The sequence below is a fragment of the Hippocampus bargibanti genome, linkage group LG11 (genome assembly GCF_051943395.1).
Source record: "Hippocampus bargibanti isolate YZ-2025 linkage group LG11, ASM5194339v1, whole genome shotgun sequence".
NCBI classification, from domain to species: Eukaryota; Metazoa; Chordata; class Actinopteri; order Syngnathiformes; family Syngnathidae; genus Hippocampus; species Hippocampus bargibanti.
The window spans coordinates 14,501,888-14,522,383 of record NC_142744.1 but is presented as its reverse complement, the minus strand read 5'-3'; the positions used below and the strand labels follow the sequence as shown (position 1 = coordinate 14,522,383).

General features: G+C 42.6%; 2 protein-coding genes across 5 annotated transcripts in view; both read right to left on the bottom strand.

Annotated features, from left to right (window-relative positions):
* Positions 1-384: 384 nt before the first annotated feature.
* Positions 385-8,337, bottom strand: fam131aa (family with sequence similarity 131 member Aa). Of its 2 annotated transcripts, none has more exons than XM_089009094.1 (5): positions 8,115-8,337; positions 6,041-6,152; positions 5,763-5,939; positions 1,139-1,288; positions 385-1,017 (listed from the first exon to the last, which is right to left on the bottom strand). In XM_089009094.1, the coding sequence occupies exons 2-5, from the start codon at positions 6,129-6,131 to the stop codon at positions 692-694; spliced, it is 744 nt and encodes a 247-aa protein (XP_088865220.1). In that variant the 5' UTR covers positions 6,132-6,152; positions 8,115-8,337; the 3' UTR covers positions 385-691. The 2 variants fall into 2 exon arrangements, with proteins under 2 accessions (XP_088865220.1, XP_088865219.1); XM_089009093.1 differs by lacking the exon at positions 8,115-8,337 and adding an exon at positions 6,235-6,372.
* Positions 8,338-9,555: 1,218 nt separating this feature from the next.
* The window catches only part of eif4g1a (eukaryotic translation initiation factor 4 gamma, 1a), a 33,666-nt gene continuing 22,725 nt past the window's right edge, over positions 9,556-20,496 (bottom strand). For all 3 annotated transcript variants that reach the window (XM_089008611.1, XM_089008612.1, XM_089008613.1), the window contains 12 exons: positions 19,578-19,683; positions 19,409-19,502; positions 19,019-19,320; positions 15,737-15,852; positions 15,468-15,640; positions 15,255-15,380; positions 14,084-14,165; positions 13,881-13,979; positions 11,319-11,459; positions 11,131-11,212; positions 10,923-11,060; positions 9,556-10,665 (listed from right to left, as the gene is read on the bottom strand). In XM_089008611.1, coding sequence (XP_088864737.1) covers positions 10,484-10,665; positions 10,923-11,060; positions 11,131-11,212; positions 11,319-11,459; positions 13,881-13,979; positions 14,084-14,165; positions 15,255-15,380; positions 15,468-15,640; positions 15,737-15,852; positions 19,019-19,320; positions 19,409-19,502; positions 19,578-19,683 — 1,641 coding nt within the window. In that variant the 3' untranslated portion in view covers positions 9,556-10,483. The remainder of the gene's footprint in view (positions 10,666-10,922; positions 11,061-11,130; positions 11,213-11,318; positions 11,460-13,880; positions 13,980-14,083; positions 14,166-15,254; positions 15,381-15,467; positions 15,641-15,736; positions 15,853-19,018; positions 19,321-19,408; positions 19,503-19,577; positions 19,684-20,496) is intronic.

Genomic DNA, 20,496 nt, shown 5'->3' with positions numbered 1-20,496 from the left:
TTTGCGTGCTTGTTTACCAGAACAGGACAGGAGTTATGCACCAAAGAAGTTGGCCGTTTTGGAGTCAACATTTTGCATTTTGGTGTACCCAACAACACCTTAAATTCAACAAGATGGATGCCAGATGCACATTTTGACCCTTTTCGCAAATTTGGAAAACAGTTGCCTTCAACACAGTCACAAAATTTGGTGGACGCCTATCATCACGGGACATACAAAGACAGTATCATGGACTGCTGCTAATTTCCAACAATTTTGGTATTTTAGTTCAAAGAATCTATTTTTGGATGAATTTACGCCGGTCTGAAAAATTAGTCCACACTGGTTTCACCGATCAGTAATAAATTAGGAAGTCCTAAAAAATGACAAGACTGACGCACTCCCTCCAGAAAAAGTCACCTTATATTTTGACGTGTGCAAGGACATTCAATTATCAACATCCACGTGACACAGCATGAACCTCCATAGAATACAACACTTACAAAATATTCCATAGAAAAAAACCACAATGACAGAGCAACACTTGACACCCAAAACTGTACAAAACGGACAGCGTTGACGTTGCGCTCGCCTTTCATCGGTTGGCGCTCTCGGCCCGAAAAAACACTTTGAGAGAAGAACGAGAAGAAGGACACAAGCCAAAAGCAGAACAAGTGACGTCATATCCGCCATCAATGACATGAACGACGCATCACATCAAATACTCTTTGTCTTCTATGTTGTCTCCTCCTTGGTCCTGGTTGTCTTGGTCCTCCTCGTCCATGGACGCCACCCCGGAGGAGGCCCGGTCCAAGCGGGAGAGGCCAGAGCTCCATGCCCGAGCTTCTTGGAACACCTCGTCCTCTTCGTCCTCATCCTCCTCTCCGGGAGATTCAGAGTGCGAGGTAGAGTAGCAAGAATCGAAACGATCGGGCCTCCACTCGGGTTTGTGGTGGACGCACACTTCGCCGCCACAGCCCTCGGGAATCCCTTCAGACCGGACCGGCGCTGCGCAAGTAGGATCGGACGTGGTGGAGTCTAAGGGAGGAGGAAAGAGTCAAAAAACCTACGTGGGTGGGCGGTTGGAAGAGATGGGAATCAGCGACGGCGGCGTCATAATGGTAGCTGACGTGGAAACGCTTTTGGGTTTTGGGGGTACCTGCTGTGCTGTGAGTTGGGAAGTCGGCGGCAGAGCCCGCTTTGGGGTCCTCGTCGTTGGAGTCGTCCTCTTCTTCGTCCGCATCGTCCTCGTCCACCGACGCCCACGCTCGCAGTTTGGCCTCAGCGATGGCGAACTGCTCGGCCACGCCTTTGGGGCAAAGCCAAGCGAGTCAATTCGGTCCTCTGCAGGATCTTAGAAACTACTGTGGGTCAAAATGTCCCGCTTCAAGGTATGAACTCCAATTTACGAAGTGCTATTGTTTTATCTATCAACAGCTACTTAACGTTGCTTGTGAAACTGACTAATTTAAAAACCAGGTTAATGTGATATGGTTCAAGTTTAAAGGACAACCGACACCATTTTCTTGTTTCCTAACTGACATCAGAAAAACGTTTTCTAGCATCTAAAATACCTCAAACCCGCAGGCTGATATTTTTAGTCAAATGCATAAAAATGACTTAAGGTGTTCCAAAACTGCCACAAAATGAGGTCGGAATTGGGCAGATTCAGGAAGTCCTGCCCCCTTGTTCGTGACATCACTATTGGTCACACACTCACTACCTTGCTCCAGAATCAAAACAATGGCTTCAGAGAGCTCAGATTCGGAGAAGATGCTTTCTTGTTACTCATCCAGTTATGAATATGATTCAAATAGTTCTGAACAGGAAAGCATAAATGTTTGTAATCGACTAAAGAAGTCCTTCCGTATCAATTCGAGTCGTCTGGACTCCAATTGTAGCGCCCGGAAAATGCAGAAGATGGCGCACAAGCTCCATTGGAAATGGGCTGATTTGTCCGCTGGGAATTTGCGTAAACTTACACCTGCTTTATGCGTGTTACCGTAATTGGCTGCGACACACAACGATTCACCATTGCGTTATTTATGTAGTTTTCCTTCTAATTTCGCGAGCAACATAGTGTTTTCAGTTGAAAAAATGTACCGAAAATGCATTGTGTGTCGCTTTCTCGGTCAGGGGCGTTCCCTCCATGACGTCACTTAGGGGATCGTCATCAACTTGAAAACAAGACTTCCTGATTAGTCAGCGCGAGTCTTAAAACGTAAAATCTAGCTATATGCGGTGGAATCTTTGTAAAATACGCTCAGTAGAAGTCATTTGAAGTGATTTTACAAATTACGGACAAAACTTGTCCGGGGGCGTCAGTTGTCCTTTGAAACTGCAGAAAATATGTTCAGGAAACAAATTGCCTGTAATGAGGGTCAAATTGACCCATTTTAAAACCAAGTCCTATTGACCCATATTGAAGTTTAAAAATCTAAATTGCCACATTACCATCACTTAGTCCTTAAAATGGGGGGTGGGGTATTTGTTCATTTACTTAGCCCCACCTGGCCCCACTGCTGTACAATGGGTTAAATTGACCTGTTTCTAAGCTCAAAGCAATTCATATTGAACCAAATTCAATTCAAAAATCTAAAAATAGATTTTGATAAACTAGCACAAAGGTGCCCCAAAAATCATTGTGCAGGGCTTAGTTAAAATAAATCCAGAGGAGCCATATAATACGCTGCAAGACAATGGGTCAAATGGACCCATCTTTCATTTGAAACATTGATCAATTTGACCTGATTGAAAAATTGGCACATTTTCAGAACGTATGCTAACGTACGTACGTATTGCTACGTGTGGCTAAGGATGTTTCTGTGTTGTCTAAGCGATGGTCTCAGGCAATAGAAGAGGTTGAAAAATGTTTTTAGGATTTGGATTAATGAAAAGCAGCTAGCAGGGGACAGTGTAAGTGAGGGTATTATCGCTGAGAAAGCACTGCAACTTCACTCGGATATCATCAAGAGGCAACTACTGCACATTAATGACCATCACAAAGGTAAATAAAACGACTTTATTATACGGTACTGTTAATTTTTTTAATTACAATACAATGGCACAAATATACATAAAATAAGGTCTATTTTGTGTAGTTATAAGGCTTATTTAATAGAAAATTGTTTTATGGGGACCTGGGAACGGATTATTTTCATTTTTAATGGTTTCCTATGGGAAATTAATGTTCGTCAGACAAACTTTTCGCCTGACACACACTTTCCGGGGACCAATTACGTAAGTTCGTGAGCTGAGGTATCACTGTAATAGAAATGTACATATTTTTAAACAGTACAACAAAATCCCACAGACTCATTTTGATTCCCTAGCAGAATTTACTGTCATCCTGCTGTTATTCTACAGGTCAAATGGACCAATTTATAGGAATCATATACAGTATTCTCATCTCATCTCATTTTCCGTACCACTTATTCCTCATTAGGGTCGCGGGGGTTGCTGGAGCCTATCTCAGCTGTCTTCGGGCACGAGGCGGGGGACACCCTGAATTGGTTGCCAGCCAATCGCAGGGCACACAAAGACATACAACAATCACTCTCACACTTACACTTACACCTAGGGACAATTTGGAGTGGTCAATCTGCCTGCCATGCATGTTTTTGGAGTGTGGGAGGAAACCGGAGGACCCGGAGAAAACCCACGCGGGTCCGGGGAGAACATGCAAACTCCGCACAGGGAGGCCGGACCGGGACGCGAACCGGCGACCTCTGCACTGTGAAGCCGGTGTGCTAACCACTCGACTACCGGGCCGCCCTATACAGTATTTTATTTATATATATTTTAAATGCACAAATTGTGCTCTTTTATTGTGTTTATGATATATATTTTATGTCAATGTATACAACACTATAATTCCTTTCTCAACTTGAATAGTGTGGACAGTGTTATCTCCTTTTGTAGGGGAGCGCATTTATTTGAGAGTATTCCGCTCCCGTGAAAGAAATGCCACCGTTAGGGAAACACTGTCAAGTTATTTTGTTTTCCTCAGGGTAGATAAGCGCTGCCACTTTCCTCTAAGCGGCTAACGTCACGAGCGAGGATGAGTCACGGCCATCAGACAACAACAATGACGGCGATGGCGACGACAAGTGATTCTCGATGGGGTAGCCGCTGCCACCGAGACCTGCCGCGCTGCTCCCAAGAGACTTTGAGGGGATTAGGTGCTTGACAGAAAGTCGGCGGTGCCAGATGGTGCCACCGATAAACCAGACCGAGTCAAAGGACACACGTGCCCCGGCGCAATTAAATACCGCCGGCAGCTTCTGTCATGCTCACGGAATTATGACGGATTTAAAATACATTTGCTGCACCTTGAAATGCGTTAGCGTGTGATGACGACAACAACTATGGAGCAAAATATTGGTTGGAAATATGCCATTCTCTTTGATTTGCTCAGAACGCAACAACATAAATATAAGATAATAAGATCACATTTGTTTATAATAGTAATAATAATACATTTCATTCAGAATAATAATAATAATACATTTCATTGATAAGCGCCTTTCAAAACTCTCAAGAAAACTTTACAGTCACAGGATATTTTTTTCTGCGGGTGAGCAGCGGCAGCCACACGCGCCAGCGTTCACTCAATAAATGAAGAAATGTATTTGATTTTAGAGAAATTAGACATGGATATTATCATACATGATGCTAAATATTTTCTTCTCATCACTTGTCAATATGAATGATGTGGCTATTTTGTTTTTTTACCTGCATGTGTTTTTGAAAATACCAAGTGCATTAAAGTACAATGAAAAAGATGAATAACATGCAAATACGCATTCACTGTGACTAAATGTGTTTTGGATAAAACTGCCGAGCCGGCATTGCAGCAAATAATTTAAATTAACTCATTCACTGCCATTCCCAAATTTATTCAGGAATTAAAAATATGACGTGGAGCGCCATTCCCGAATTTGTTCAGGTTTTGGTTTTTCTTGTGGGCGTTGCGATAAAGCGTTTGTCAGGACTCCGTCAATGTTTTTCCCTCCTACGAGGGGGCAGCATTTGCCTTTTGTACAGCTGCCCCCATTTCAAGCTCAGATAACTCCAGACCCATATAACTTAGGAATTAACTTTTTCTTATGAACGAAGAGAGTCTCAGGTTTCTTACGATGAATTGAATGTTTATGTAGTCCTAAAACTCAATATTTTGTGGGTCCTGCAATTTGGGTGAAAATGACTGGAGTGGACACATTTTTGCACATTGTCTGGCAGTGAATGAGTTAATTGATTATAATCTTCCCAAACGTACTACTATATGAAATCATTTTTATTTTTGAAGGATTTAATTCACTGATTGCTTTACATTTGATTAAGTGGCATACAACATAATGTCGGAGATAACCAGAATTTAAAAAAAAATGAAAAATAATAATTCATTTCCAAATATTGTATTCTAATTGGAATGGGAATAATGAATACATAAAATTATGCATGAAATTGATTTGTTTATCACAAATATCTACAATATTAGATGTATTACTATTTATTTATTTTGTTGTTGGTTTGTTTGTTTTTTAATAGAGTTCATGTGACTGTATTTTTGCTATTCGCCATAGCGCAAGGGCTCATCCCTACACATTCAAACGAAACTACGCATGTAAAATAGTCATGGAAATGAAAGTCTGTAGAGAGTATGTGTGTGTGTGTGTGTGTGTGTGTGTGTGTGTGTGTGTGTGTGTGTGTGTGTGTGTGTGTGTGTGTGTGTGTGTGTGTGTGTGTGTGTGTGTGTGTGTGTGTGTGTGTGCATACGGTACCTGCAGCAAAGCGAGCCTCCTTCTCGACTTCGCTCAGGTGGCAGTAAGAGCTGAAGTGGGCTGCCTGGGGGGGCTCGACGGGTTTGGGCCAACCTTTCCACTCAATGAGGTGGGCAACCCGACCCTGGGCCAGCGAGGTGGGTTTGGTCACATGGTCCCTCACTGCTTGAGAGATCCCTGCATGTGTGTTTGGAACGCAGTGTATTGTTAATTCAGTATTTCTCTTAGCAGCTTGCTTACCAAATATGAAATATGGTCCTGTGACAAAAACAAATTACCATTCAGGGATGATCTAGCTAGCGCCGCAAACTCATGGATACCCACAGTTTTCCGCGTGTCCGCCGGAGATTTTCCTGACTTTGGAATCATGTCACTCTCCTCGAATTTCACCTGCAAATCACAACAATGCATTATTATCACAAGTCATTCAACAAAACAAAATGAAAACAAAAAGAAACTTTCTGCTTTGGACCTCATCTTGGTCATTCCACCTCCTTTCGCTACTCCTGGACCTCAGCTTCATAGTGCCGTCTCAGTAAAACTAACAACTACGCGCCAACAACCACCGGTTAGTGTGTTTGAAAAGCTTTGGCCCTCCCCTACATTTGCTTGTTAAGCCCCACCAACTGGTTGCTCAAAGGTCAGAGTGCAAGGAGGTGAGGTGCAAACATATGTTGTGGAGTAAGCAGCTCACGCCCACTGACCTTGCAGCTGCTAATGCCGATTAAAAGCGATAGTGCTACCTAAACCAGCGTGCGCATCATGGATGCTGGATGAAAACCAGGGGTAGTACCTGCTAGTGTCATTGATCATTGGCTAGTCACATGATTGGCTAGTCACTAGGCAATCATAGTACCACTAGCGCGATAGTCATAAGAGCTTACTGGCCAGAGCTAGCACACTGTATCGGTAGCGAACTGCACAAGCAAATATATTGTATTGATTTGCAAGCAGTTTTGTCAACCCACAATGGCTGACAGAAGAGAAGAAATTGATTTAGTTGAAGATTTACTGTTAAAGTCATTTTCAAGAAAAATGGACATCTTACAAAAAGGTCGGTCAGTTATTTCCGGGCTAATGGTACCCTCTAGTGGACTTTTAGGAAATCACACTGCACTTTTTTTCAGTCTGGATTGATTCAGACATACTACGACTAGCCTAAAGCCAAGCGATGAAATACATAGCCCGTCACTGAAAATGACAAATTACGCGAGCGAGTCCCAAACACTCTGAGAGGAATCGATCTAAAATAACAACCATCCGCAGAATAAGTGAAATCCGCGATATACAAATACCCTATTTAAAGATTGACTTTTGCGTGTTTTTAAAGCCACAAGGGCAGTTGTATTTTTCTTGGAGGTCTTGAAATAGACTTACAAGACATACAGTACACATTTATAAGCATATTAAAATACGGCACTGCCAACGAACGAGCCTATAGAATTGTTACTATTACATTTTTTTTGCAATGAGAAAGCATCGTAGCCCAAGCAGGACAACTCGACGATTGTTTCAGGTGAGGACGCAGTGCGCTTGCTGACACTACATGCTACGAGTGCTAATTGTGACGTTCTAAAATTTGACTATCAATACAATACAATACATATTGATTTATATAGCGCTTTAAAAACAGCTAAAGCTGTAACAAAGCGCGTAACATGGACAGCTATCATATCAACGTGTGGTAGTTTACAAGCTGAACTAGTTTTTCGGAAATGTCAACAGTTTTGTATGTAGTTATCGTACCAGCAGTGCAGCAATGTCATACACTTGTGGAAACGTACGTTCGACTACGGCGCCTTCGTCATTCTACTTGGGTGCACTTAATTTGGACGTCGAGGAAGTAAAAATACCACAGTATTTGAAAAACACGAGAGGGTCACCACTCTCATTATAATGCGGCGCAACCACGGTAATACGTTTAAAAATGAATACACCCCCTCGCCCCCCACCCCAAAAAAGCCAACATTAAATGCCGCCATGGGTACCACCGTGGATAGTGCAGGTGTGCCTAATAAAGTGTCCTACAAATTACACACGCTGTGTGCACATAAACGCGGCTGACTACGGTGGAGGACCAACAAGTGGGTTCGAGGTGAGCTGGTCTGAGCAACCTCCATGCGGGGGTGAGGAGAGGCAGGGTGGGTAGACAGCTCCTAGTTATGAAACGTTGCGTTCAAGTACCGCAGCACTGCACACGAGTGACAGTCAGGGCCTGCAACGATTGAGTTACGCCGCAAAAACAAGACAGGGAGACGCAGTATGTCGATTCTGCCCCCCCCCCCCCCCCACACACACACACACACACACACACATCCCGTCGGTCTGTGGCTTGACGTCCCCCGGGTATACCTGTAAATCACATCATCGCTCATCCTAATGCAGAGTTTGGCGTCCAATCCAAAGGCAATCAACAGATTCGAAGGAAGGGCAAAAAAAGCGCATCGGTCCACCCACGCACGTCACGCCATCGCGGTGAAGAACATCTTCAGTCACTTCGGCGTCGGATGTCCGCCACGGAAAGAGGTGGATGAGAATGACTATGAGGCACAAAGGATCGCTCGGGTGGCCAAATGTCTCCCGATGTGACGAGCGTCGTCAAGGCGGTGGCACACCCGCCCCTCCGGTACCCCATCTTTTTAGCCACCTCCCCTCAACATGCGGGTATTATTTTAATTTCTTACCATTTTTTTTACTCTGCAGATGTTGCAAGGTGCATTCAACAGGATGGAAACGTAATCATATGTTGCAGTTCCATCACGACACTGAATTTGGGTTTATCGTGTTTTATCTCTCAAAACAATATATGTAAAACCATCACTCCCAAAAACAAAACAAAAAAAATAAAGTTCTGTATCATCATGTGATGAATTTTACATTAAAACACCATGAAACCAATGTTACGTGGGAAATTAGATGTATACAATGATACATTTTAGAGCTCAAATTCACATCGAGTCAATTCAATCCATCAATCCGTAGTCAGTTTATCCTCACAACTGCAGCGGTTTTTGCATGGAAACTCCAATTTTCGGCTATTGTCTAATGGTAGAGTCGGGAACTGACCTAATTTGAGGTCAGCAAGGTCGGGAGTTCTTTCAATGCCTTTTTTCCCCTCGGTTCTTTTGCAAAGTTGTGGATGAGTGGTCGTCACACTCTGGGGTCCAATGTTCCCAGTTTTCTCCATTTATGGATAGACTGACAGAGGTTTGTTGGAGACCCATTCTTGGAGATGCCTTTCCAGGCAGATATATTACTTTTTTATTTCATTGGTTCGTGGCATGAAGCGTTTATTTCTGAAGCTCTAGTAGCCTACTTCACTTTGAAGTCAGATGTCGTGATTCAACAAATGTGGTGCAAAGTTAGTTTCCTGTGAAATTGTATCTAGCGTTCGGAAGTTAGTCCAAGTTAGTTTGTGATTTAACAAGGGGGAGTAGGCGGCAATAAAATAAATCCAATTGGAGAATAAAAGTACAGTATATTTTACTCAAGAAAAATAGTATGTTAATAAACTCAACCTTTTCGAAGCATACACCTTATAACACTCTTAAAACTAACTTTGCAAAAGTATAAAATGTTAATGCAATATTGAATTTTAACTACATAACTTATTTTGAAAATATATGACTCTTGTCAAACTATAAATATCATCTTGTAAATAACACAACCCCAAAGAGACAGTGAAACTTGAAAATTTTCCAAGTGCAGCATTCCAAACAGTCAATTGAAAGAAAAAAAAACACGGGGCCGGCTGCTCCAAATCAGGTCAAGGGGGAGAAAAAAAAACAATCACTGCAACTTAATAAGTCCTTTATTTGCAATGTTCCTCATCTTTCCAGTTTCCGATGCAAAAGAAGCCAGAATTTCTTAAATAAAGAAAGCAAAAAAATATATTTACAAAATTCCAATAAAACTAATAATCAAAGGATTATCTAAAGCACCTCTCTGCATCCGGTCAACTGTTATTTCAAAAATAACCACAAAACAAAACCAGTTTTTAATTAATATATATTTACAGAATGCTCCAGAAAGGAGTTTCCCACTTGATGTAGAAAAAGGCTTCCGGATATTTTCTGCTTTAACTTTCTATAACGCATCAAGTCGATTTCTGTAGATTTCAAGTTTTAATGGCGATTGGGTTCGATGAAGTGTCCCTCCGCAGGGGAGGTAAAAAGACATGGAGTCAGTCGGCATTATGGCGAGGAAGCATTGAGATCACACCTTATTTGTGTGCATCGGTCCTCATAAAATCCCAGCAAGAAAAAGCGCACCCATCAAGGAATTTCTGGAGAAGGGGAGGAAAAAAAAAAAAAAAAAGCAGAGCCACCCGACCATGCGATGGCGTTTTTTTTTGGAAACGCACTTCAGTCATGCTGGGCGACCCACTACTGACAATCATCTCACAGATTAAAAAAACAGTCTTTCGGTCTGCAGTGTGGTGAATTTTCATATTGATGTGGCATGTCACAACCTGCATGAGCTATCCTGCTGAATTACTTTAGAAGTTTATCTCACAAGGAAAGCAGGTCGGTGAGGGGCAGGGAGGAACAATGATGTAGGAAGTGAAAGGGGAGAGGGGAGAAAATGATTGTTTTCTGAGTCTATCCCTCAAAAAAATATTTATCCTCATTGAGGATTTTGATTTGAGTCTGCCTTGTCGGCAACATCGTCCCTTGGATCGCCACCTACTCATCCTCCAGGAAACGTAAGGGCAGCAGCGTTCATTCCTTGTCCGACTCTTCTTCAGGCTCACGCAGCCAAGTGAAGAAGGCGGTGACGGACTTGAGGGCCACACCTTTGCCACTCTGCTCTGCTGCGTCTTTGCTGGACTCCCACTTGTAGAAGGCCTCCTCCCTGATGACGTCGGCATCATACAACGCGTCGAAGAACATGCGCAGGAGGTCTGTGTAGGGGAAACCACCGCAGAGGCAAAAGGGCATTTTAGGAATAAAAAGAGTTTGAACGTTTATTTAACCCTGCCGAAACCACATTAATCATTTGGAACCAGAATCTTTTAAATCCAAATGAAGCTCAATATGCATTTCCATCACCAAGATTGCACTGATACATGTAGGACAAAACCAAGTCACTTTAATAAATACATAGAAGGCCTAGTATCACAACACTTTAATTTACTCTGAGAAGAAATGGGAGACTCACTGGCAGGCTGCTCCATTTGCACCATGAGTGCTTGTAGGGCATAAAGCCCCTGCAGCTCCTTCTGCTCATCGCTCAGGAAGCCCTGCAGCAGGGTGGCTCTGTTGTTGATCAGCGGCACGTCCACCTTGTACGGGTCCCCTGCAAGCCACACGGTTAAAAGAAGGGAACTTTCAGACTTAAGCATTGACTAAGACGGTGGTTCCCTTACCCGTGATGGCCAACTGGCACACGGCGGTCATGAGCGCGCGTACAAGCTGGTTGGAGGAGCTCTGCTCTTGATCCAAGTTGGCCTGAAAAGGGGGAGTTGTGCGCTTTTGTTTCTATCCCACAGTAAATGTTCTTTTTGTTGCTGTCAAATTTAACCTCAATAGTACGTTTAAAGAAATGAGTAGGTACCTCCACCCAGTCTTTGATTCGCTGATCGCTGGCCTTGTCGCGGAGGAGGCGGTCCAGCTCTTGCCTCAGCTCATCCGCGCTCAAAGACTTCTTCGTGCTCTCCTTGGACTCCTGCTCCTTGCCGGTGGTGAACTCCACTTTCTGAAAGACAAACAAAAACTTGCAATGAAAAACGGACACAGATGAACAGGGCTTTTTATGTCCCCAGAGAGTACAGATTGGGATACATTAAAAAAATTATCCAAAATACCTCAGCGGTATTTCATAAATTTAATACTGTTAACAAATCCCACCCTGACCTTCATATGCCACCAAGAATTCTATCTTGTAAAATAAATAAATAAATATTCTATTCGAAAAAACAATGTTTAAAAGGGTAAATTATTTGAATTCCGTTTTTGAAAATTGGTGTTTTTTTATTACATTAAGTATTATTTTAAATTGCTATGCAATGATATTGCTATGTGTTTTGCTTTTCTACTTTCATTTCTTTCATAACTTTGCTGCTGTGAAATGTAAATTTCTCCAGTGTGAGACTAATAAAGGCAAATCCAATCCAATCCAATCGTTACTTTATACAATTATTCATGGATCAAATATCACGTAGGTATATGTTGTGACGATTTTATGAGCTATTCAGAAGAGGTTTACCTTGATACTGAAATGCATAAACTAACGCTAACTTGTTTATTTACCAAGTAATATTAAAAATAAGCAGTGTCCCGAATTTGGACATCAGACCTGACATTTCTCTCTCTCTCTCTCTCTCTCTCTCTCTCTCTCTCTCTCTCTCTCTCTCTCTCTCTCTCTCTCTCTCTCTCTCTCTCTCTCTCTCTCTCTCTCTCTCTCTCTCTCTCTCTCTCTCTCTCTCTCTCTCTCTCTCTCTCTCTCTCTCTCTCTCTCTCTCTCTCTCTCTCTCTCTCTCTCTCTCTCTCTCTCTCTCTCTCTCTCTCTCTCTCTCTCTCTCTCTCTCTCTCTCTCTCTCTCTCCACAGTGAGACCTCAACTTACGAACGCCTTTTCATCATACGAACGTCAAATTTATGAATATTAAGCATCATAATAAGAACTATTTTCATATTACACACTTCGGTGGAAGTGTGTATACATAAATACATAATCTTCTGCGGAAGAACACGAAAGCACACGACCTTTGGCTCTGGCGGAGTGATCTTCGGCAACCGAACAGCACTCCAGCCGACGCTACTTTGCACACCCCCTCTCATTGAATGCACACGTCCATCGCCTCCTTGCAGCTTTTTGCTTATACTTTTACGATTATGGCACCGAAAAAAACCCACCACAGGCTCGTGTTCAGCCCAAGAAGAAACACAATAAAATCACCGTCGCTGAGAAGACGGAGATAATTGAAAAACATGAACGACGTGTGCGTTTGTGTGATTTAGCGACAGAGCGCGGCTATGCTAAGTCCACCATCGCTATCATCATTCGCAACAAAGAAGCTATCAAAAGTGCGTCTGTTGCAAAAGGTGTTTCCATGCTCTTAAAGCGAGGGTCTCGGGCAATCGAAGAAGTTGAAAAACTTCTGTTAATTTGGATTCGCGAAAAGCAGCTATCCGGCAACAGCGTGAGTAAAGCTATTTTATGCGAGAAAGCACGGCTAATTCACGCCGATATCGCCATACGCCAACCTGGAAGTTCGGCGCTTATTCAGGATTTTAAAGCCCGTAACGGATGGTTCGAGAACATCTGAGGGCGAGGAGGAGAAGGCAATGTTGGCAAAGTGGAATGATGTGCAGGCTTTTACCAAACAGTTCCATCCAGAAAAGACTGGCTATGACAATCATCAACATGATGAACGATAATGTGATGACTCAGCCTCGTAACTCCTTACAAGTCAGAAAGCAAAAGGTGTCAATTAAGGGGTTTTTAATCAGCAAAAAGGATGAGGAGTCTCCAAAGAAGCAAAGAGAAGCCACACCAGAGGTTAAGTTACCAACAGTCCTTCTGTGACTCTCCTTCCATAAGCCATCAATGACCATCAAAAAGGTAAATACAGCTTTATTTTACAGCACAGTTTATTTCTTTAATTACAGTACTCATGTAATGTGCCTCTCTTTCCAAACAGCAAGTCCCTTTGACCTTCGACCTCCAACGCCATTCCATCAAGTCATCAATGACCATCACAAATGTAAAGTGACTTTATGATACAATGCAGTGTATTTCTTTAATTACAATACCATAGCACATTTATTATGCATAGGATAAGGTAGGTTGTGTGTAGTTCTAAGGCTTATTTAGTTGAAAAGTATATTTTATGGAAACCCGGGAACGGATTATTTCCATTTTAATGGTTTCCTATGGGATTTTTTTTTTTTCGAGATACACACTTTTCACCTTACACACTCTGTCTGGGAACCAATTAAGTTCGTAAGTTGAGGTCTCACTGTATACGTGTGTGTGTGTGTGTGTATATATATATATATATATGTGTGTGTGTGTGTGTTTATAAAATACATTTTTAAATTAGGTATTTATATAATAATCATAATAATTAAACTACATACATCCAAGAAAAGAAAAAAAATGTATTGTAACAGACCTGCTCAGTGACAAACTTGTTGACATCTTCATTCTTGGACAGGAAATTGGTCCAGTTCAGTCCCGCCTCTTTCCACAGGGTGCCAACCTTACTGCAGGCCTGGTGTGGGGAAAAAAAAAACAACAACAAAACAAAAACAAAATCAATATTGTTCCCCCACACAAAAAAATACAGAAAAAGTCAGGAGTGATGTAAGAACATACCATCCCCTTGCACAGCAAGTGGAGGATGTGCACCAGCAGCACACTGGCCTTCCCCAGAGGCAAGAGAGTCTTAGCGATTTCCCTGGAGGAGCAATTAAGACACAGTCAAGCTTTGCACTTCATTCTTGCTTATTTAATCTGATGCATGGAGTCGAAAGCAATATCTGAAAAGAGGACACGGTGGTCACAATGGCTTGTATGTATACAAATTGGACTCGCCTTCGGAGTGCCTTCCCATCCCCCATCAAAGTGTGAAATTAAGCAACCTTGTAAATATTTTATCTGCTTTATTGACAAAATGTATTCCGCTAGCTAACAGCTCTGATGTTTGACGAGCCGCTTTCAAATGTCAGACCGACTAAACTCTCTGAAGCACTGTCATGCTCAACATCCTGCTCTTGATGAGCAGCACAGGCTTTGCTGTTCTATTACTTGGCCATGTTTAGTTTGGTGGCGATTTGTGTTTGCTGGCGTGGTCGTGTACCAAGTGCAGCCATTGTGAATGAAAATCCTTGACTCATTCAATGCCACACGTACAAAAATGAGTCCACTGCAGTGCCACGGTTTGTGTCATTGTCACTCAAATTCCAGGACCCATAGAATAGTGAGTTTTAGGTCTACATAAACATTCAATTCAGCGGAAGAAACCGTAGATTCTCTTCTTTCATCAGAAAAAGAGTTAATTCCTAAATTGTTTGGGTCTGGAGTTATATGAGCTCGAAATGAGGGTGGCTGTCCAAAATACAATGCAATGCATACATATTGGTTTATATAGCGCTTTAACAACAACTGAAGCTGGAACTAGCCCTAACATGTAACAAAAGGGAAATGCTGTCCCCTTGTCGAAGGGAAAAACATCGCCAGAGGCCAGCGCTTTATCGGCACACAAGCAGGAAAAAAAAAAACAAAACCCAAGCAATTCGGGGAATGGGGCTTCATGTCATAATTTCAATTTCCGAATAAATTTGTGAATGGCAGTGAATGAGATAATATGTTTTTGTTGCCTCTTTTTGCCATGTTCTGGACACTGCTCCCGCGAGCAGATCCAATACGCGAGTCAATCTTTGTCCCTAATTGTCATGGTAACAAAATAAAAGAAACTGCTTTTTAAGTTGTTCTGATGGCATGATGTGATGAAAAATAAGCATCTTCTATTTTCTTTTCAGCTCACCCAAAGAGTTGCCTCATCGGGATGCCGCCTTCAAGCAGCATGGGGGTGATGATTTCAGCTAGGTAGAGCCAGATGTGAGGTATGTCAATGGCCATGTCTTCGGCCACCTCCAGGATCTCTAGAAGCCTGTGATAAAAAAAAAAGCAACTTGAGTCTCAGTGATGTTGTTAGAAGGGTTTATCGCGCAGAGGTGAACATGAAGCCGGGCCTCACCCTTTAAAATACTGCGCAACAGGCATGGTCCCCGAACTGGTGAGTTTGTGCAGCAACATGCCCATGTGCTCTCGAGCACTGTTGCTACGTTCCAGCGTTGACTCCATGCCCTGCCGCACGAAGACATACAGCAATGCGGTGCTGTTGAGCTCGGCCACGCACTGGACCGCCTCCTACAGCGCCGGAAGGGGACAAAGTAGAACTGTTGGAGCCGTAGAGTACAGGTAGGTCGCACTTGTCCAACAAGGGCACCCTGCGGGTGTGCGTACCTTCAAATCGTTGATGTGGAGGTACTCATCAATAATGGCAGTGGACTTCTTTTCAACCTCCTCTTCTGTCAATGCTGGTTTTGGAAGAGAAGGGGCGGTAGCAGTCTCGCGCTTTGCTAAAAGGCAGGAGATAAAGACAAAAAAATATACAGTAAAGTCTCGTTATATCGATATCGGATATATCGATAGTCCCGGTTATATCGATACTATTTCTATGCACGCACGGAGAAAATTACATGCAAACAGGGTCGGATATATCGATAGTCCCGGTTATATCGATATTTTTTCGGACTCCCTTGAATATCGATATAACGAGACTTTACTGTATTTTGAATCAAGAGTATAAGGGACACTTATGTCTAAATTTACCCCAAAATGGGCGGGCCGCCAAATAATAAAGAATTTCAAAATGTGTGACTTCAATGAGTGCTCGGCTTGGCTGGCTGACGTTGTACCGACACGCTGATTATAACACAGAGCTAGTGCAGACATGGGCAAACTACGGCCCGTTAGGCTTTTTAATCCGGCCCGCCGAACACAAATTATAGTAAAAACAGTGTCTGAAACTCATGACAAAAAGTTAGCGGACAACAGGGCAGATAACTCTGAAAAGTTGCCTGCCCCATTTTTTACAACTTGAAACACAATAAGATGACTAATCACATAAGTTTTTTTTAATTAAGGATGTACCTACCACAAATACTACCTTGCTTAATTTACTGTAAATGGCCATGGCTGTAGATTTTGCTGGAGTCGTCATTTGGCATCATGGTGCACAATGCAACGTTTGCATTGCTTGCGTCAAGCCACTAAGCCCCTTTCATAAGTCGCACGTACACTTTACAGTCACGGTTTAATGCAAATTTACGTTTTGTAGCGTCACATATGTTGGTAGCTTCCTTTGAATCTGTCTTCTGGGCTGAGGTTCTGTGCATCTATTTTGGAAAATGATATGCAAATGCACGACCTTATAACGCTTGCGAAAGTCCGGAAGAAAGAAGCAGGCTTCTGATTGGCTGCCGTGACGAGTATGCAAATTTCAACTGCAGGTAGCCTATGTCTGTGTGCTTAGCGACGGTACACATGTGCTGTTTGCGCATGAAGGCGAGGGCGTCCGTGGAGAGTTTGTAGAGCGCGCGGTCAGGACAAACCATCCATGATTTTGCGGAATTTAACACAAGTAGGAATTATTGAGCTTGAATATTTCGTTGTGGAATCATATGTTTTGAATGTTGAAAGTGATTCCATTTTTCAATAAATGTTGATTTCTTTAACTTTGCACCTTCGATTGAAACTTATTAAAAACAGACGCAATCTTGATAAATCACAGTGCATATGTTATTTTAATCTATTTCCATTTCCTCCTCCCAGTATCTGCGAAATAGTATGTAAACGCCACATCTTGCATATTCCTTGAGACAAATTGATTAACTGATCAGAGATATTTTTCACATTTGAAAGACAGTTAATAAATTGGGTTGTAGTGTTCTTACTGTGCTATGAGGTTTGTACACACTACATTTAAAGGACAAGCGGCACCATTTTTCTTTTGTTTCCTACTGACATCAGAAAAACGTTTTATAGCATCTAAAATACCCAAAACACGCAGGCTGATATTTTTAGTCAAATGAAAGACACCAATAAAAATGACTTCAAAATGAATCCGGAAATGGCCAGTTTCAGAAGGTCCCACCCCCTTGTTCGTGACGTCACGCCAAGACGTCTTGCCTTGCTCGAGAATCAAAACAATGGCTTCAGATTCGGAGAAGATGCTTTCTTGTTACTCATCCAGTTATGAACATGATTCAAATAGTTCTGAAGAGGAAAGCATAAATGTTTGCAATTGATTAAAGGAGTCCTCCAATATCAATTCGAGCCGTCAATGACAGCAATGTAGCACCCAGAAAATGCAGAAGATGGCGCCCAAGTTCCGTTGGAAATGGGCTGATTTGTCAGCTGGGAATTTGTGTCAGCGAATATCAAATACAGTAAAGTCTCGTTATATCGATATCGGTTATATGGATAGTACTGCTTATTACGATACTATTTCTATGAACTCAAGGAGAAAATTACATGCCCGCAGGATCGGATATATCGATAGTCCGGTTATGTCGATATTTTTTCAGACTCCCGAGAATATCGATATAACGAGACTTTACTGTAGTTGTCTTGGTGCAACACACAACGATTCACCATCGCGTTATTTATGTGTTTTCCTTCTAATTTCGCCATCAACACGGATCAACACGAAGTTTTCAGACCAAAAAAGTACAGCAAAATGCATTGTGTGTCGCTTTCTCGGTCAGGGGCGGTCCAAACGTGACGTCACATGGGGATCGTCATCAACTCGAAAACAAGACTTCATGAATATTCAGCGCGAGTCTTAAAACGTAAACTATAGCTATAGGTTGTGGAATCTTTGTAAAATATGCTCAGTCAAAGTCGTTTGAAGTGATTTTACAAATTATGGACATAACGACATCCGGAGGCGTCGGTTGTCCTTTAATGCTTTAGGGTTAGTATTTCCGGCCCAAACACTCCCTTCTCCAAATGCTCCTGGCCCCCCGACCCTCTGTCAAATTTTAGAACCCATTGCGGCCCGCGAGTCAAAAAGTTTGCCCACCCCTGAGCTAGTGTCAAACTCGTTTTTTACTGCGGACCACATTGTAGTTACAATTTCCTCTCGAGGGCCATTATGAATTAGAGGAAACTATTAGAATGCTTCATCCCTTCAACATATTACATACAGAACGCACAACAAATTGATGAAAGACTAGTTTTCAAATCTCAAGTCAAGAGCAAATACTGTTATTGTGGTTTACAAAAGACAATTTGAAATTTTGGTTCAGATTTTAGCAAGCAACATGAAACTTGACGTGCTTGACTTGCTTTTACGAGCCGAATAAAATGATGTGCCGGGCCAGATCTGGCTCCCGGCCCTTGACTTTCACACCGGTGATGTAGAGGAAAGGAGGACGTAACTGAGGACAGTACACAAATGTTAAAGTGGGATGGGTGAGTGTGAAAGAGGACGCTAAAGGCACACTCCCAGTAATCTGTGGACCAATTATACAATATTGTGTAGCACCAGAAGTGGAACTGATACCAGGACTTGTAGGAATTTTTTCATGACATGTAAAATGTAATGATGCGATTACGCGGCCTTTTGCAATAGATAGTGTCTATCTCCGGGTGTTCCGGTTGTTTGCCGTACAAATGTTAATTCCAACAGCTTAATGAACCACATTTGTAAGCGCATCAACAGTTCCTGCTTGTAACTACCTGGGAGATCCTTGCTTGGGACTCTGTCTCGGCTTCCCCTGTCTCTGCTGCCTCGGTCCCGGCTGCCTCGATCTCTGCTGCCCCGATCGCGGCTGTCGGTCATGCTAGCCACACGGCGCACAGGCTCATTGGAAGGCCTATTGTCGGCTCCCCTTCCGCTGCGCTCCTGTGTTTCTCTGCTGAAACTCCGCTTGGTGTTTTGGTTACGATTGTTTCTGTCGTCGCGGTCGAAGCGGTCAAAGCGATCTCGGTCCTGATCGGCCCGATCTCTGTCGCCGCCTCGCTCGCGGCTGGAGCTCGACCTGCCCATTTCAGCAAATGTGCGAGCGGTGATTCAACTGCTGTCTGGTAGGACACAAATGATGACGGGAAAGAACAGACGCTGCTGACCTTTGAGGAGCTCTGCGATCCGAGTCTGACAAGGAACTTGACTGCTGCAGGGCACCAAATCGATTGACGGTGCTCGTAGTTGAGCGACCAGAATCTAAACCAGGAAGAAAAGGATATGTTAAGAATAAAAAAAAAGTGTCAGCATAATATGTTTTGCAGGGTTTTCTACCTTGGTCCCCTGTTGCAGTTTTAACACCCATTCCTCCACTGCTACCTTTGCCCCAACCTTTGCCTGACGGAGCCAACCGCTGACTATTGAGGTCCGGATTGTCAGGCTAAATGGGAAGCAGAGGACAAGGGGTTAACAAAATGAAACCATTGATGGTAAAAAATAAGAATTCTCTCCACATGGCTTATCTGGCATATGAAATCAGAAGTGGCAACCTGGACCAGCCCATAACCTCCTAATTTTATGACAATTTATGTGACCTAAAAAAATTAAAGAGGAACTCTTTTTCAATCACACTGCACAATTTTTAAAAACATAATTGTAATTTTTTTGTGCCTGTCAATATTGCAATACAGATTTTTTTTCTAGTACTTATCGACTACTTTGACTTGCTGACTTTTAAACATTCGCTTGCAGCATAACCATCAGATTACAAGAATAGTGCAAAAATTGAAGCAGATTTATGTGGGACAGGAGATGTGAGACAATCTCTTTTCGTCAATGGATGCTACAGCTGTGTGTTTGCTTTCAACATTTAGCTTGTAGTCGACGCGCACGTTCCACCATGATGTCCCTGATCCACTGGTGGAAAGACGCTTTGATCCTCTCCTCTCATCTTTCATCTAGAACTGCTTCATGTCATCACAAAGACGGTACAGCAAGTCCTGAAGAATGAATGACTCTCTGTGTCTTTGCTTTGTCAGGTTGTCTTTGCGTTGTCATATTATTTATTTAGTTTTTTTTTGTTCTTTTGATTTCAAGACGGCGCCACAAGAGTGGCTGCCTTTCCAGCAGCTCATGTATTTCTTTTTTTCTACTTTCATTCCTTTCATCACTTGCTGCTGCTGTGAAATGTAAATTTCTCCACTGCGAGTCTAATTAAGGCAAATCCAATCCAATCAAATCTGCCTTTATCACT

Coding starts and splice junctions, on each gene's coding strand:
- fam131aa (XM_089009093.1), bottom strand. CDS start 6,285: ATGAAGCTGAGGTCCAGGAGTAGCGAAAGGAGGTGGAATGACCAAGAT. Junction 5,940..6,040: donor AGCTAGATCATCCCTGAATG/GTAATTTGTTTT, acceptor ACACACATGCAG/GGATCTCTCAAGCAGTGAGG. Junction 1,289..5,762: donor GGAGGCTCGCTTTGCTGCAG/GTACCGTATGCA, acceptor TTTGCCCCAAAG/GCGTGGCCGAGCAGTTCGCC.